General features: G+C 38.9%; 1 protein-coding gene across 9 annotated transcripts in view; it reads left to right on the top strand.

Moving 5' to 3' along the window:
- The window catches only part of abcc8 (ATP binding cassette subfamily C member 8), a 230,583-nt gene that overhangs the window by 186,769 nt on the left and 29,518 nt on the right, over positions 1 to 14,296 (top strand). For all 9 annotated transcript variants that reach the window (XM_043705956.2, XM_043705955.2, XM_043705950.2 and 6 more), the window contains 3 exons: positions 3,236 to 3,393; positions 9,343 to 9,435; positions 11,551 to 11,653. In XM_043705956.2, the coding sequence (XP_043561891.2) occupies positions 3,236 to 3,393; positions 9,343 to 9,435; positions 11,551 to 11,653 (354 nt within the window). The remainder of the gene's footprint in view (positions 1 to 3,235; positions 3,394 to 9,342; positions 9,436 to 11,550; positions 11,654 to 14,296) is intronic.

Genomic DNA, 14,296 nt, shown 5'->3' with positions numbered 1-14,296 from the left:
CCTCTTTTTCCCCTTCCCCCACCTCACTTCCAGCTCAGCACTGTCCCCTTGACTTGTCCTACCTGCCTATCTTCTTTTCCACCTATCCACTCCACCCTCCTCTCTGACCTATCACCTTCATCCCCACAGCCACTCACCTATTGTACTCTATGCTACTTTCTCCCCACCCCAACCCCCTCTCATTTATCTCTCCACCTTTCAGGCACTCTGCCTTCATTCCTGATGAAGGGATCTTGCCTGAAACGTCGATTTTACTGCTCCTTGGATGCTGCCTGACCTGCTGTGCTTTTCCAGTACCGCTAATCCCCAATATGAGAGGCAGACCAAGATGTCAACAGACATTGTTCAGTGGAGTTGCTGACTCAGTGGAAGGATATTGCCCAAGGTTCAGCTGCCTGCTATTAGTTCACATTAAAATGGGAGCCTCAAGTATGTGCTTGATGGATTTTGCAATTATTGTAATTGAACAATTTCTGCCAAGGTCTCTGACTGCCTCTAATATGGGGGCCTGGTGCAGGATATTTTATTAGTGCCTGGTAAGTGCACAAAGCTGTGAGATGTGGAGGAAGTCTGCCATTTCTCACAGTTGCTGCATGCCCTGGGAGATTGCCCTCAAAGCTTGCGACTAGTTGTGATGTTACTGAAACCTCCTCTTTAGATATCTGCTGCTTGATTCCACAATTATAAAGCCATTTTTACCCTTACTAGCTTCATCTGGGAAGGGAGCATTGCCCACTCTGCACCAGGTTCATATGGATGAATTCCCAAGCATTAGTAAATTCCTCTTTATCCCTAGCTAATATCTCTAGTTATAAGTCTGAGTTGTGAGATAGGAAGCGAGTATTCCAGGCAATAACTTATAGGATTTTTGAGACGAAGGTAGACAGGCCAGATTGAGTCAAGTGGAAATGTTGCTTGTCTTACTACTCATCACCTTTAACGTTATCTTCCTTCTCAAATGAAAGAGAAAAATAGAGGCTTTCTCTCCTTCATTTCTTCCTCTGTTATCCAGCAGCTGCAGGAAATAATAGCAAAGTATTAAGAACAAGCATTCTCCTCCTCCAAGAATGAAAGACAGTGTGTTTGTTATCCTTCAGAACTTTGTGGATTGGTATTACAAGAGCTCAGATACTGTTCTAGAACTTGCTGACCTCAGCACTTTACTTTGTTGTAGCTGTGTATATGCAGATGTGCTGCACAGCTTATGCTTGCATGGCATGACCAATTTAACTATCAAAATCATGAAATGTCCCATCCAGCTGCTGATCAATTACAATAAGTATCCTTTTGTGGTCTAGTTTCCAATAGTAAAGCATACCAAAAGGAGACTGTTCAGTTCAGTGAAACTGTCCTAGCTCCTTTGTAGATTTAAATACAGATTATCCCCACTTTTTATCCAAATTCCTGCAATTTTCTTTTCCTTCAACTGATCATCCAATTTCTGTTTGAAGGCTACTCTTTCATCTACATCCATCATCTTCTCAGGCACTCCATTCCAAATCCTAACCATTCATTTTCTTGAAAATGTCTTAATTTCTCCTAGTTTTTTCACCATTCACATTAAGTCTCTGTCCTCTGTTTATTAACCCCTAAACCATTGGAAATAGTTTCTGTTCAATGATCTTATCCAACTCTTCTTGATTTTGTACATCTCTAAGTCCCCTGTTAATTTTCTTTGCTCTGTGGTAAGTAACCCCAGCTTCTCCAGTCTAACTACCTAACTGTATCCTTCAGCCTGGGAAATCGCTTTTGCAGTCTAGATTAGCCCAGCAGGTCAGGCAGCATCCAAGGAGCAGGAAAATTGACGTTTCGGGAAAAGCCCTTCATCAGAAATGAAGGCAAGGAGCCTCCAGCGTAGAGAGATAAATAGGAGGCGGGTGGGGCTGGGGGGGAAGGTAGCAAAGAGTACAATAGCTGGATGGGGGTGGGGATGAAGGTGATCGGTCAGAGAGGAGGGTGGAACAGATAGGTGGGAAGGAAGATTGGCAGGTGGGACAGGTCTGCATCCTTCCCACAGCCTTCATATTCTCTGGAAAGAATTGATACCATAACAAGACATAATACATCTGCTTTATAAGAAGTAGTGTTTACTGTAGGTTTATTTTAAGTTCCAGCTTTTTACAAAATTTCCTTTAACTATTTTGTTAGTCTTCAATAATTTGTATACAACATTTGAGATGTCTCTCTGTTCTTGTTCCTCCCCAGTCTTTTGATTGTATTGTCTCTCCTTATTCTTCTGATGTCATTTCCACAGTTTTCATGTGTCATGTGTCAGCCATTCCTCCATTTTTGTCCTCTTCCTTACTGTGTATTACACTTGCACATTTTAAGTCCTGTTCAAATTTTTAGACTGTGCCCAATACCACCAAGTCAAATTCACTCATGTCTATCGAAAACAGCAATGGTCTGAATACTGAGCCTTCAAGGCTGACTCTGCATGCCTTCCTCCAGTATAATGAAAGGCCATTCATCACATCTGTCTGTATCTGTCCCTTAACTAATTTTGTATCCCTGCTGTTACTGTCCTCTGTATCTCTTGGACTTTAATTTTACCAGTAACATAATAAATGAAACAAATGCCTTTTATAAATCTGTATATGCAAGGTCAATTGCAATCTTCTCATCACACCATTTGTCACCTCATGAGAAATCCCTTGTTTGCTGGCTGTCTTTATATACAGGGGTCTCTGACCTATGAGCATCCGACTTATAAATGCAGTCCCAAACAAAGGTGTATTAATTTTAATTCTAAAAATGTAACATGAATATTTCCTCATACATACTGTTTTATATTAGCCTGCAATGTGTTCTGACTTGCATACAAATCGACTTGCGAACAGACTCCAGAACAGAAACTGTTCAAAACCCAGGGACTGCTGGTAATCTGTATTGTTAACTTTCTCTTGAAGTTTGTTTCTCAAATATTTTTGATAAATGTTGAATACTTGTAATGTCAATGGAGAGCTGCTATAGATTCGAGTAAATGAAGCTATAAACTTTGAGAAAGCTAATCTGATGTTGGCAGAGAAACCCTTTCACCTGCAACAGCATATGTTCACCTCCTTGACACTGTCAAATTCTTGAATTCTCACTCGTAGTAAAATAACTGTTTAAATGATGATTTGTTTTGTTCAATAGATTTGAAGAATGGGGGCTGATTATGAAATTCTAATTTTATTTTAATGTTATTTAATTGATTTTGAATGATTTGATGCTTTGATGTGGTTATTTTCAGCACATTCCTGCCACTCTGGAGTGTCTCAGTCGATCAACTCTTCTGTGTGTCTCTGCCTTGGCTGTGATCTCGTATGTGACCCCTGTATTCCTTATTGCCTTAGTTCCTCTCGCTGTGGCTTATTACTTCATTCAGAAATACTTCAGAGTAGCATCCAGGTAACTTCCCACCAGGAACTGAATATGGTGTTGTATAGGGAGTTAAAATTACAGAACCAGCCTGTTGATAACATCAAGGAGAAACTGGAACTCCTGTGTTAGCCATCTGTCATGGGTAGGGTGAAGCATAGTGAAATGCGGAGCAAAGTTCCCAAAAATCTATTGCAATAATCTGCAGTAAATGTAGCCTCAGCAACTGAAGAGAAATTTTGATTGAACTAGTGTGCAATTTCTAAAATGAGACCCGTTATGGTCTTCTTTGAGTGAGATGACCAACTGAGTGCAGATCACTGCTAATTGTATTAAGACAAGTTGCATCTTTGTGACTGTAAGCAGTCCTTTAACATCTTTCTGGACCTCTTTTCTACCTTGAACACAATTGGCCGCAACAATTTACTCTTGTTTTAATCCTAGAACCCAGCTGGTGAAGAATATAACTAAAGTTAATCTTAACAAATGTTTTGATTTAATTAGTTACAAACATTTTAATGGAAAAACAATAGTTTTATACTGTCTTTCTGCAGTTGTTCATGTAAGTTCCTAGTTAATACATACAACCTGCATTAAATTAATATACAGTTAACTCCGCCAAAAGCTCTGCTCCATCATCCAGGTGGGTGGAACTACCTTAACTTGGTTTGATTTTATGAATTTAATTATTACAAGAAAATTATCCGCAATGGCTTTTTCCATTCTTGTTCCATTTAACTCTGGAGTTGCCCAAGGATCTAATCATGGCCCTTTCCAAACCTCAGCTCATGCTAGTCCTTAGAAATATCATGCAAAAATATAGCATCAGATTCCACGTGTATGTTGAGGATACTCTATCTCATCATCACATGGATGAACCCCTCCATTGTTTCCGATTTGTCATATTGCTGGTTTGACATCTGCTCAAGGATGATCAGAGATTTCTTCCAACAAGAATGTGAGAAAGGTTGAAAACATTGTCATTGTTACTCACCACAAAGTCCCTTCCCTATTAAATATTTTCATCCCTAGTCATGGTTTGGAGATGCAGGTGGTGGACTGGGGTATGCAAAGTTAAAAATCACACAACACCAGGTTTTAGTCCAACAGGTTTAATTGGAAGCACTAGCTTTCAGAGCACTGCTCCTTCATCAGGTGGTTGTGGAGGACACAATTGTAAGACACAGAATTTAAAGCAAACATTTACAAAATGTGATGTAACTGAAATTATACATTAAAAAATACCTTGATTGTTTAAGTCTGTTAGAATGGCCATGTTGGTTTCACTTCTTTCATACGTAAATCACAAAACTTTTTTAAAAGTTACATTCTCAGGTTAACATTGACAATTGGTGTCAGCCTAGGTAATGTGTTGAAAGTGTTAGCCCCCGTGTGCTGTTATCTGTGCCGTAATGTTTAGACTGATTCTAATCTAAAAAATGAATTAACAGAAACTTACATGGATTCATGCAGTTTTTGAGCAAAGTACAATGCAACTCTGCAAGTGCAAGTACTAGTGTTTATGTGTGCATGTGGGTTTGTGTGTGTCTGGGGTGGGGGGTTGAGTGTCTGTGAGCAAGTGTATATGTGTGAGTGTAAAGAGGTCTAAGTCTGTGAGAGGGTGCCTATGGGAGTGTGTGTCTGTAGGAGTGAGTGAGAGTGTCTGTGTCTGTGTATAGGAGTGTGTCTGTGTGTAGAAGTGCCTGTGTATGTGTGTAGTGCAATGATGGTCAGTTGTAGTATTACATGAACCCAAGGTCTCGGTTGAGGCCCTCCCAATAGGTGCCGAACTTAGCTATATCAGCCTTGGCTCAGCCACTTTTCGCTGCTGCCTGTCCAGAAGTCCACCTTGGAGGATGGTCACCCGAAGGTCCAAGGGCAAATGTCCTGGACTGCTGAAGTGTTCTCCAACTGGGAGGGAATACTCCTGTCTGTTGATTGTTGTGTGGTGTCCATTCATCTGTTGCCATAGCCTCTGCTCGGTACACATGTACACTCTCTCTCACAGACCCGCACAACCCCCCCACCCCACACACACAGACACACACTCCTATAGACACGCACACTCCCACATTGTCACATGCACCCCCTTACAGATGTAGACTCCTTTACACTCTCACACATATGCACTCTCTTTCACAGACACTCACAGACAGATAGGATAGTGAAGAAGGCGTTTGGTATGCTTTCCTTTATTGGTCAGAGTATTGAGTACAGGAGTTGGGAGGTCATGTTGCGGCTGTACAGGACATTGGTTAGGCCACTGTTGGAATATTGGATGCAATTCTGGTCTCCTTCCTATCGGAAAGATGTGAAACTTGAAAGGGTTCAGAAAAGATTTACAAGGATGTTGCCAGGGTTAGAGGATCTGACTGCAGGGAGCGGCTGAATAGGCTGGGGCTGCTTTTCCTGGAATGTCGGAGGCTGAAGGGGGACCTTATAGAGGTTTACAAAATTGAGGGGTATGGATAGGATAAATAGACAAAGTCTTTTTCCCTGGGGTCAGGGAGTCCAGAACGAGAGGGCATAGGTTTAGGGTGAGAGGGGAAAGATATAAAAGAGGCCTACAGGGCAACCTTTTCACGCAGGGGGTGGTACGTGTATGGAATGAGCTGCCAGACGATGTGGTGGAGGCTGGTACAATTGCAACATTTAAGGGGCATTTGGATGGGTATATGAATAGGAAGGGTTTGGAGGGATATGGGCCGGGCGCTGGCAGGTGGGACTAGATTGGGTTGGGATATCTGGTCAGCATGGACGGGTTGGACCGAAGGGTCTGTTTCCATGCTGTACATCTCTATGACTCTATCACGCACACACATACGTTTGTGGGGTGAATTTGTACTTGCAGAGTTACATTGTACCTTGCTCAAAAAATGCATGAATCCATGTAAGACTCTGTTAACTCTTTTTTTAGATTAGAATCATCCTAAACGTTATGGCACAGACAACAGCACACGGAGGTTAACATCAACATATTATCTGGCTTTTGTTGTTAATGTTAACTTGAGAATGTAACTTTTAAAAGAAAGTTTTGTGATTTACATATGAAAGAAGTGAAACTAACATTGTCATTCTAACAGATGAGAGACTTATCAAACAATCAAGATATCTTTCAATGTATAATTTCAGTTACATCACCAATGTAAACTTTTGCTATAAATTCTGTGCCTTACAATTATATATTCCACAACAACCTGATGAAGGAGCAGCACTCCAAAAGCTAGTGCTTCCAGTTAAATCTGTTGGACTATAACCTGGTGTTGTGTGATTTTTAACTTTGTAAACCCCAGTCCAACACCGGCATCTCCAAGTTATCCAAAATCTTCTGCCTCAGTTATATCCTAATCCAATTTTAGCCTCTTGAACACTTCTTATTTTAATCACTCCTCAATTATTAGTGGTACTTTCAGTTACCTTGGCCCTAAGTTCTGAATTTGTCCCTGAATCTCTCAGCCTTGCTATATATTACTCTTAAAAATCTACCTCTTTGATCCAGCAATTGATCAGTCTTTGCCTGAGACCTCCTACTATGTCAATTTTTTTAAAACTTTTTTTAATTGATAACTTTTAGATTATTTGACTATTTTAAATATTTAATAAGTATAAGTTATTGATGTAGGAATCACAGTAATAAAATTTTCAGATGCTAGTTTTTTCATTTTAATTTTTCAAATTTTTTTTTCATAGTTGCCCATCTCTCTTCGTAACAGAAATAATTTCTATTCTTATTCTCTTGACGTTTTGAAAAAGGCAGTAGTGCATTTTCCCAAAACCAGTTTGTGAAGTCCAATGTTAATGATGAACTATCGCAAATATTTTAATGCTAATACAAATTAGGGTTTATTAAAAAATTCAAAACACAGAGCTAGTTATTGTGACTGACATTAATACAAACATCAAAAGAAGAGCATAGGAAAAAGACCAGGAAAAAATTTACAATTACAAATTAAGTCCTACTATATTTGCGATAATTCATCATTAAAATTGGACTTCACAAACTAGTTTTTGGAAAATGCACCACTGCCTTTTCTCAAAACCTCAAGAGCATAAGAATAAAAATTATTTCTGTTATGCACAAAGGAGGATGACTATAAAAAAAAATTTGAAACATTTAAAATGAAAAAGCTATCATCTGGAAAGTTTACTTCTAACAAATTAGACCAAAAAGTTAATATGCAGTGATTTTTGCACTTGCCTGGTCTAGCAGAAACTCATTTATGTAGATATCAGATACAGATGAACGTAGTTGAAGATGCAGCAAAATAATTCCTGTTGGGGGCCCTCTTGTGGTGCTAGGGTAGTGTCCCTGCCCCTGGACTGAGGACTGCATTCAAATCCCACCTGCTCCAGAAGTGTGTAATAACATCCCTGAACAAGTTGATTATATAAATTGGTTAATTTTTTTTAAACTTAAAAGATAATAATTCCTATTGAGGGACCTCTTATGGCACAGTGGTAGTGTCCTATCCTGAACCGAAATGCCCGATTCAAATCCTACCTTCCCGACATATATAATAATACTTCTGAATAGATTTATTATAAAAAATAAGTTACATTTTTAAAAAAACTTAAAAATTCAATTTCTGTTGAGCTTGCTCTTGTGGCACTGTGATAGTGTTCTACTTCTGACCCAGGAGACATTGGTTTATGTCCCACCTGCTTCAGAAGTGTTTAATAATATCATTGAACAGATTAATTAGGACAACAAATAATACTTCTTATAGAATATATATTAAAACATATTTTTGTGACTGAGAATTAGTTCACATTTCAGGTAAGATACAGAATTCTTCCCAGAAATCAGGATTTCAAAAGAGCATGAGACTATACCTGGACTGTTATCAAAGACTGGAGCTACTCCTCTTATTTCTGGTCTGATGATACAAACAGACTGAGGAAAGACCTCCAAGCCATATAATTAAAACTATTCAAAAGTGATGCAGTCACATTACCAGAATTCCTGGATGAGTCACTTCAGTGAACGAGGTAGCTTTGATGCATCTGATCAAACCAATCTAGTTTTGGGAGATTCTTGTGGGGACTACGAGGGCAATCTCTCGCGTTATGAGTTCTAATTTTGTGCAGTGCAGTTTTATTTCAAACCAAACCCAACTGGAGGATACAGACTACTCGTTGCTCCTTTGTGAGTTTGACTAGAAAGATTTTGCACTGCCCAAGATGTGACAGTCCCAGAGAGTATTAAGTTAGCTTTTGTCCTCTAAGTTTTTGGGAAGCAGATTCTGTGGTTGGTAGCTATTTTAAAACCTGCAAGAGTTCATCAAGGAAAAAAACAAGAGAATATATTTTCCGAAATATAAACAATTTAAGACCTCTTCAGGCTTTTTAGACATGACAGTATAAAACTTGTAGTATAGCAGATGGAATCCAAAGTATGCAAATATAAATAGTGAACATTGGTAAGACTAAAATGGAGAGAGAGTTTACTATAAATGGCACAATTTTGAAAAGTGTAAATGATATCCATATAACCCTGAAGTTTAAAAAAAGCTACTTACTTTTTATAAATAGTAGAATAAAATATAAAAACAAAAAAATTAACAAATTACTAAATTGGTTAAGTCTCTCAGTATTGGGAACTATTCATTCCAAGAAAGTTTTTTAGTTATGTAGAACTGTATATATGCTGTTACCAATTAATTGAATGTTTCCTAATTAATTGAAAAAAATCAAATATGTTTTTCTTGTCTATGAATGCGTTCTGAGCTAGGAGGCCCAGTTCCAAGTCTCGCCTGCTTAACAGATGTGCCATAACATCTCTGAACAGGTTGATCTGAAAATATCAATCCTGCACGTGAAGTTTTCACATTGTGATAATTCAGATTGTCAAGTTTGTAACTGACAATCCTACATGAGAAAATATTTATTAGAATTTGTTCCAGTACAGCTGAATTAGAAGATATATGATAAAATCTTTAACATGCATTAGAATGCTCATCATTCTCCTACTTACTGCAGAGACCTCCAGCAATTAGATGACAGCACACAACTTCCCCTGTTGTCCCATTTTTCTGAAACTGTGGAGGGATTAACCACAATACGAGCCCTGAGGTAAATATTAATTCGGGTTAAAATGGCATTCTGATTCCAATAAAATTTGTTATGTAGCGTGCTTTCTTGCTGCCCCTTGTTACTACTTTAATAAACTCTCCACAGTGACATCCAGGTAATGACTCATTGAGAAGGAATGTGATATTGTGTAGTGAATTAATGGTATACAACCAGCTTAACAATTTAAACAAAATGAAGAATGATATCACTTCTTGTAAAATCTACTACTGTGAACTGTGACAAATGTTATAATTGTCTATTTTTGGCAGTTATCCTCCAGCAGTATTGTTCAAAAGTTGGTGTAAGTCCCAATGGTAATGAATTATGTGATGTACCTCATTAAATGGTCTTGACATTTGTCAAATCAAGAAGAACATAATTATAACAATGTTTATGTACATGGCTAGTAGTTGAAGCTGAATCCCATCCTACCAGGCTTTCACACCATGAGTAGTGTATCCAAATTAATTTACACCTAATTTGTAGCATTAATTAGTAGTCTAAGTATACAAATTATAGTTTTAGGATTGAATAACCTCTCCCATCCTAAATTCAAAATCTCTTCACTGAACTCCATCCTTCTACAGTAGTTTCAGTTTAATGCATACTACTGGAGGCTCTTGTAATTCAGTGGGAGTGTCCTTACCTCTGACTAGAAGGCCTGGGTTCAAGTCCAACTTGCTCCAGACGTGTGTAATAACATCTCTGAACAGGTTGCTACAAAATATTGAAAGGTAATACCCTACCAAATGACCGGCAATTAAAGATGCAAATGAAGTCTTGAAGGCTAACTACCCAAGTTGTTTCATGGGGAACACTTCTTAATATAATTTTCTCAATGTCTATCATTCTGGCCCTCTGTCTTCTTGGAGTATATTTTGAGCCTGGAGGTTTTGACCTAAATTTTTCAAAGGCTGCAAAATGGAATCCCAATGAGTCCCCATTATGTTTCAGATATTTGTCAGATGAAGAGGAGGAACTGCAAGTGGTTTCAGAAGTCACAATAATCATCATATCTAACAAAAGAGTTCAACCAACTGTACTTGACATTTAATGAAATTACCATAGTAAAACAAAGTAATTGAAATGTACAGCAAAGATGAAGGCCATTTACCCTATTGTATAAACAATGACTGCAGATGATGGAAACCAGAGTCTAGATTAGAATGGTGCTGGAAAAGCACAGCAGTTCAGGCAGCATCCGAGGAGCAGTAAAATCGATGTTTTGGGCAAAAGCCCTTCGTCAGGAATACAGGCAGAGAGCCTGAAGGGTGGAGAGATAAATGAGAGGAGGGTCATTTACCCTATTGTGTTTGTGCTGGACCCAGAGGTAGAAAGTAGGCTTAGGATGGATTGTTACTTGACAGCCCTTCTGGTGAAAAACAAAATCTGTTTTGCAGCATAGTGTTGATAAATTGAGGGATGTAAAAGCTGATGTAAAGGATGATACTTTGTGAACTCTGAGACAGTGCAGATAGATTATAGTGGTGTTTTACAATCCTGTGTTGGACTATTAAACTGGAGATTACCTGTTAGTTCATAACTAGGTGCCAAATAATCCAAGAAACATGAAATGACAAAAATCTCACATGAAAAAGGATGAATAAACTATTCATCCCATTGAGCCCACTCTGCCATTCAATAAGATGTAATAGCTGACACTGCTTAGATATAGATGATCAAAAAATCTGTAACCTGACACTATAATGATTTTTTATGGTATTCCACTCAACATTCATCACCAGGGCAGTGTGAATCACATGGGTTTTCTATCAAGGCAAATTAGCTACCATCTAGACCTCCAATTTGTAATTGTAACAATTTAGATATTGATGTTGATTCAAGCAATTCTGTTGTACACTGAGCTTAACTAACTCAGCACAGATCAAGAATGGAACCTGGAATTTATGCTTTGCAGAAAAAAACATTGACATAGCATGCTGCATGTTAAAATTATTGACAGCTAGAACAGTATTTCTGGACTGAATGTAGATTCTGAATAAATTATTCCAGTTAATGAATAAGGACTGAGGGAAAAATGTTTGTTTATTTTCTCCTCATTGTCATCAGACATGTACTTAATAAACCTTCTGTCAATTAACTCTATATTTTCAGGGAAGAAAATCGCTTTAGGCAGCAACTGCTGGAGCTCACCGACACTAACAACATTGCCTCCTTGTTCCTCACAGCTGCCAATCGCTGGCTAGAAGTCCGTATGGTAAAGCTTTCAGTTTCTCCATTTTTAATTATTATCATTGACTCCTTTTTTTTCCGCACTTGATGGACTTAGAATTTGAGCTACTTAGTACATGCACTACAGTTTTCCAAAAAAAATTCATCATCACAGACCTGTACTTCAAAAGAACTTAATGAGATAGTTATTTTTCCTTGACTTCATTTACTTTAAGCTGCCAAAGCCTTGCCGGATCATATTGTTATTCTGCCACTCACCGCCAAGATTGTAACCAAAGGCACATTGAATATACAACTCTTGCAGTTGATCTTGACCTTGATCTAAATAGAAACCGTGAGACTGCCTGAAAAGTGCAATCTCTCAGCACAATCTGTCATCAGATCATAAACAGAAATATATTTGATTTTCAAATTTTTATTCTTCTGTCCACATACTGTTTACTACAGTTTCCAAACTGAAAGCATGATTCTATATCTCGATGGAATCAGTGATGTATCACCAAAGTGGAATGCAGTGCTTTTTCTCAAATGGAGGTTGTATTCCCATACCCATGTCCACCTGGGTGGCAGAAATCACATTTTGGAAGGTACTGTTGAAGAAACCTTGGTGAGGTGCTGCAATTCACGTTGTACAAAGATCTAGCAGTCATGATGCCCATATGGTGGAGGAACAGTATATTTAAGGTGGTAAATGGTGGACTATACAAGTGGGCTGCATTGTCTTGGAGAGTGTGAAACTGTTTGAATACTGGGTTGAATTGTATCAATCCAAGCTGATTGAGAGTAACTCATCATATTCCTGACTTGTGACTTGTAGATGGTGGAGCGACATTTGGTAGTCAGGAAATTGGGCACTTACTGCAGAATACCTGACCAAAGTATATAACTGAGCAGAACAGTTAAGCTCTCTGGTCAGTGATGACTCAGTCTGTTTATAGCTGGGAATTCAATGATCGCAATGCCAGTGAATGTCATGTGTATGTGATTAGACCCAAGACCATGAGAGCATAAGATATAGGAGCAGGAGTAGGTTATTTAGCCCTTTGATTCTGCTCTACCATTCGGTGAGATCATGGCTAATCTGATAGTCCTCAACTCCGCTTTCCTGCCTTTTCCCCATAACATTGAAATCCCTTAATAATTAAACATCTGTCTACCTCAGCCTTGCATATAATTAATGACCAACCTCTACAGCCCTCTGAGGCCTTTTCTTGTTAGCTGTTTAATGTAGCACAAACATTCATGGCTGGGTTGTTGCAGAACTTTATAGCTTTGATTTATTATTTATGGAATCACTTAGCTCTGTCTATAGCATGTTATTGCCATGCTGTGGCAGGTGTACAATCTTGTGTTGTAGCGCCACCAGGTGGGCACCTCATTTTCAGGTTATTGGTGCTGTTCCTGGTATGCACCTCTGCATGAATTGAACCAGTTTCAACCCCATTGATGGGGGATAATAGAATAAGGGATCTCCAACAGCAAGCGATTTTAGACTATGGCAGAAGACAATTTTGCTGCAATTGCTGATACTCAGTGCCCCATGATGCTATAGCAACACAATGGAGTGTGTCCTTGGTTCAAAGATGAAACTTCGTCTCTCCACAAAGATAGTGCTGTGCTAACTCCTACCAATACTGTCCTGTTTAGATGGATCTGTGACAGATTGATTTGAGGATGAATTCAAGTGAGCTTTCTTCCCTCCTTTGACTTCCACCATCTGCTGGAAGCCTTGTCTGACAGCTATATCCTTTGGTACTCAGCCAATAAGCTCAGGAATAATCTTACACAGCCATTTTCAGTGATGGGCATTGCGATCCCATCCAAAGTACATCAGAGTTATTGTATTTCTTCTACATTGTGTTAAACACAAGGCTATGTTGATTATCAGCTAATGAGTAGCGATAAAAGGAAATTGGCAAGGTATTTCTTTGGCCAAGTTTGAGTTTATGGGGTTTAGAGTTAACACTCTAGATTACCATCAAGTTTTTTTTTCAACAATATATTGCTGTAACGCTACTTATTGGCCGGACCTGCAAGTGGAACACGATATATCAAGGAATGGTGACAGAATACCTTCCACTTGCATCAATGGGTACAGCTGCACCAACATTAAAGACCAGTATCTGAATGGTATTTCCCACACCAGCTAAAATATTCCTCCTATCCATCACTGGAATATCATAGTCGAATAGGTATGTGGAAATGCTATCCCCTACAAATTCATCTTCAAGTTCTCTTCAAAGTCAGCCTACACCCAATTTAGGCACATGGTCACTGTGTCAAAATTTGCTACTTAACAGAATCATAGGGATACTTAAGACCATAAGACATAGGAGTGGAAGTAAGGCCATTCGGCCCATCGAGTCCACTCCGCCATTCAATCATGGCTGACACGCATTTCAGCTCCACTTACCAGCGTTCTCCCCGTAGCCCTTAATTCCTCTAGACAACAAGAATCTATCAATCTCGGCCTTGAAGACATTTAGCGTCCCGGCTTCCACTGCACTCCGTGGCAATGAATTCCACAGGCCCACCACTCTCTGGCTGAAGAAATGTCTCCGCATTTCTGTTCTGAAATGACCCCCTCTAATTCTAAGGCTGTGTCCACGGGTCCTAGTCTCCTCATCTAACGGAAACAATTTCCTAGCATCCACCTTTTCCAAGCCAT

Source organism: Chiloscyllium plagiosum, unplaced genomic scaffold, assembly GCF_037043375.1.
Source record: "Chiloscyllium plagiosum isolate Xiang-an unplaced genomic scaffold, Cpla_swu_hap1 HiC_scaffold_18, whole genome shotgun sequence".
NCBI classification, from domain to species: domain Eukaryota; kingdom Metazoa; phylum Chordata; class Chondrichthyes; order Orectolobiformes; family Hemiscylliidae; genus Chiloscyllium; species Chiloscyllium plagiosum.
This window is presented reverse-complemented; position numbering and strand designations above follow the sequence as displayed.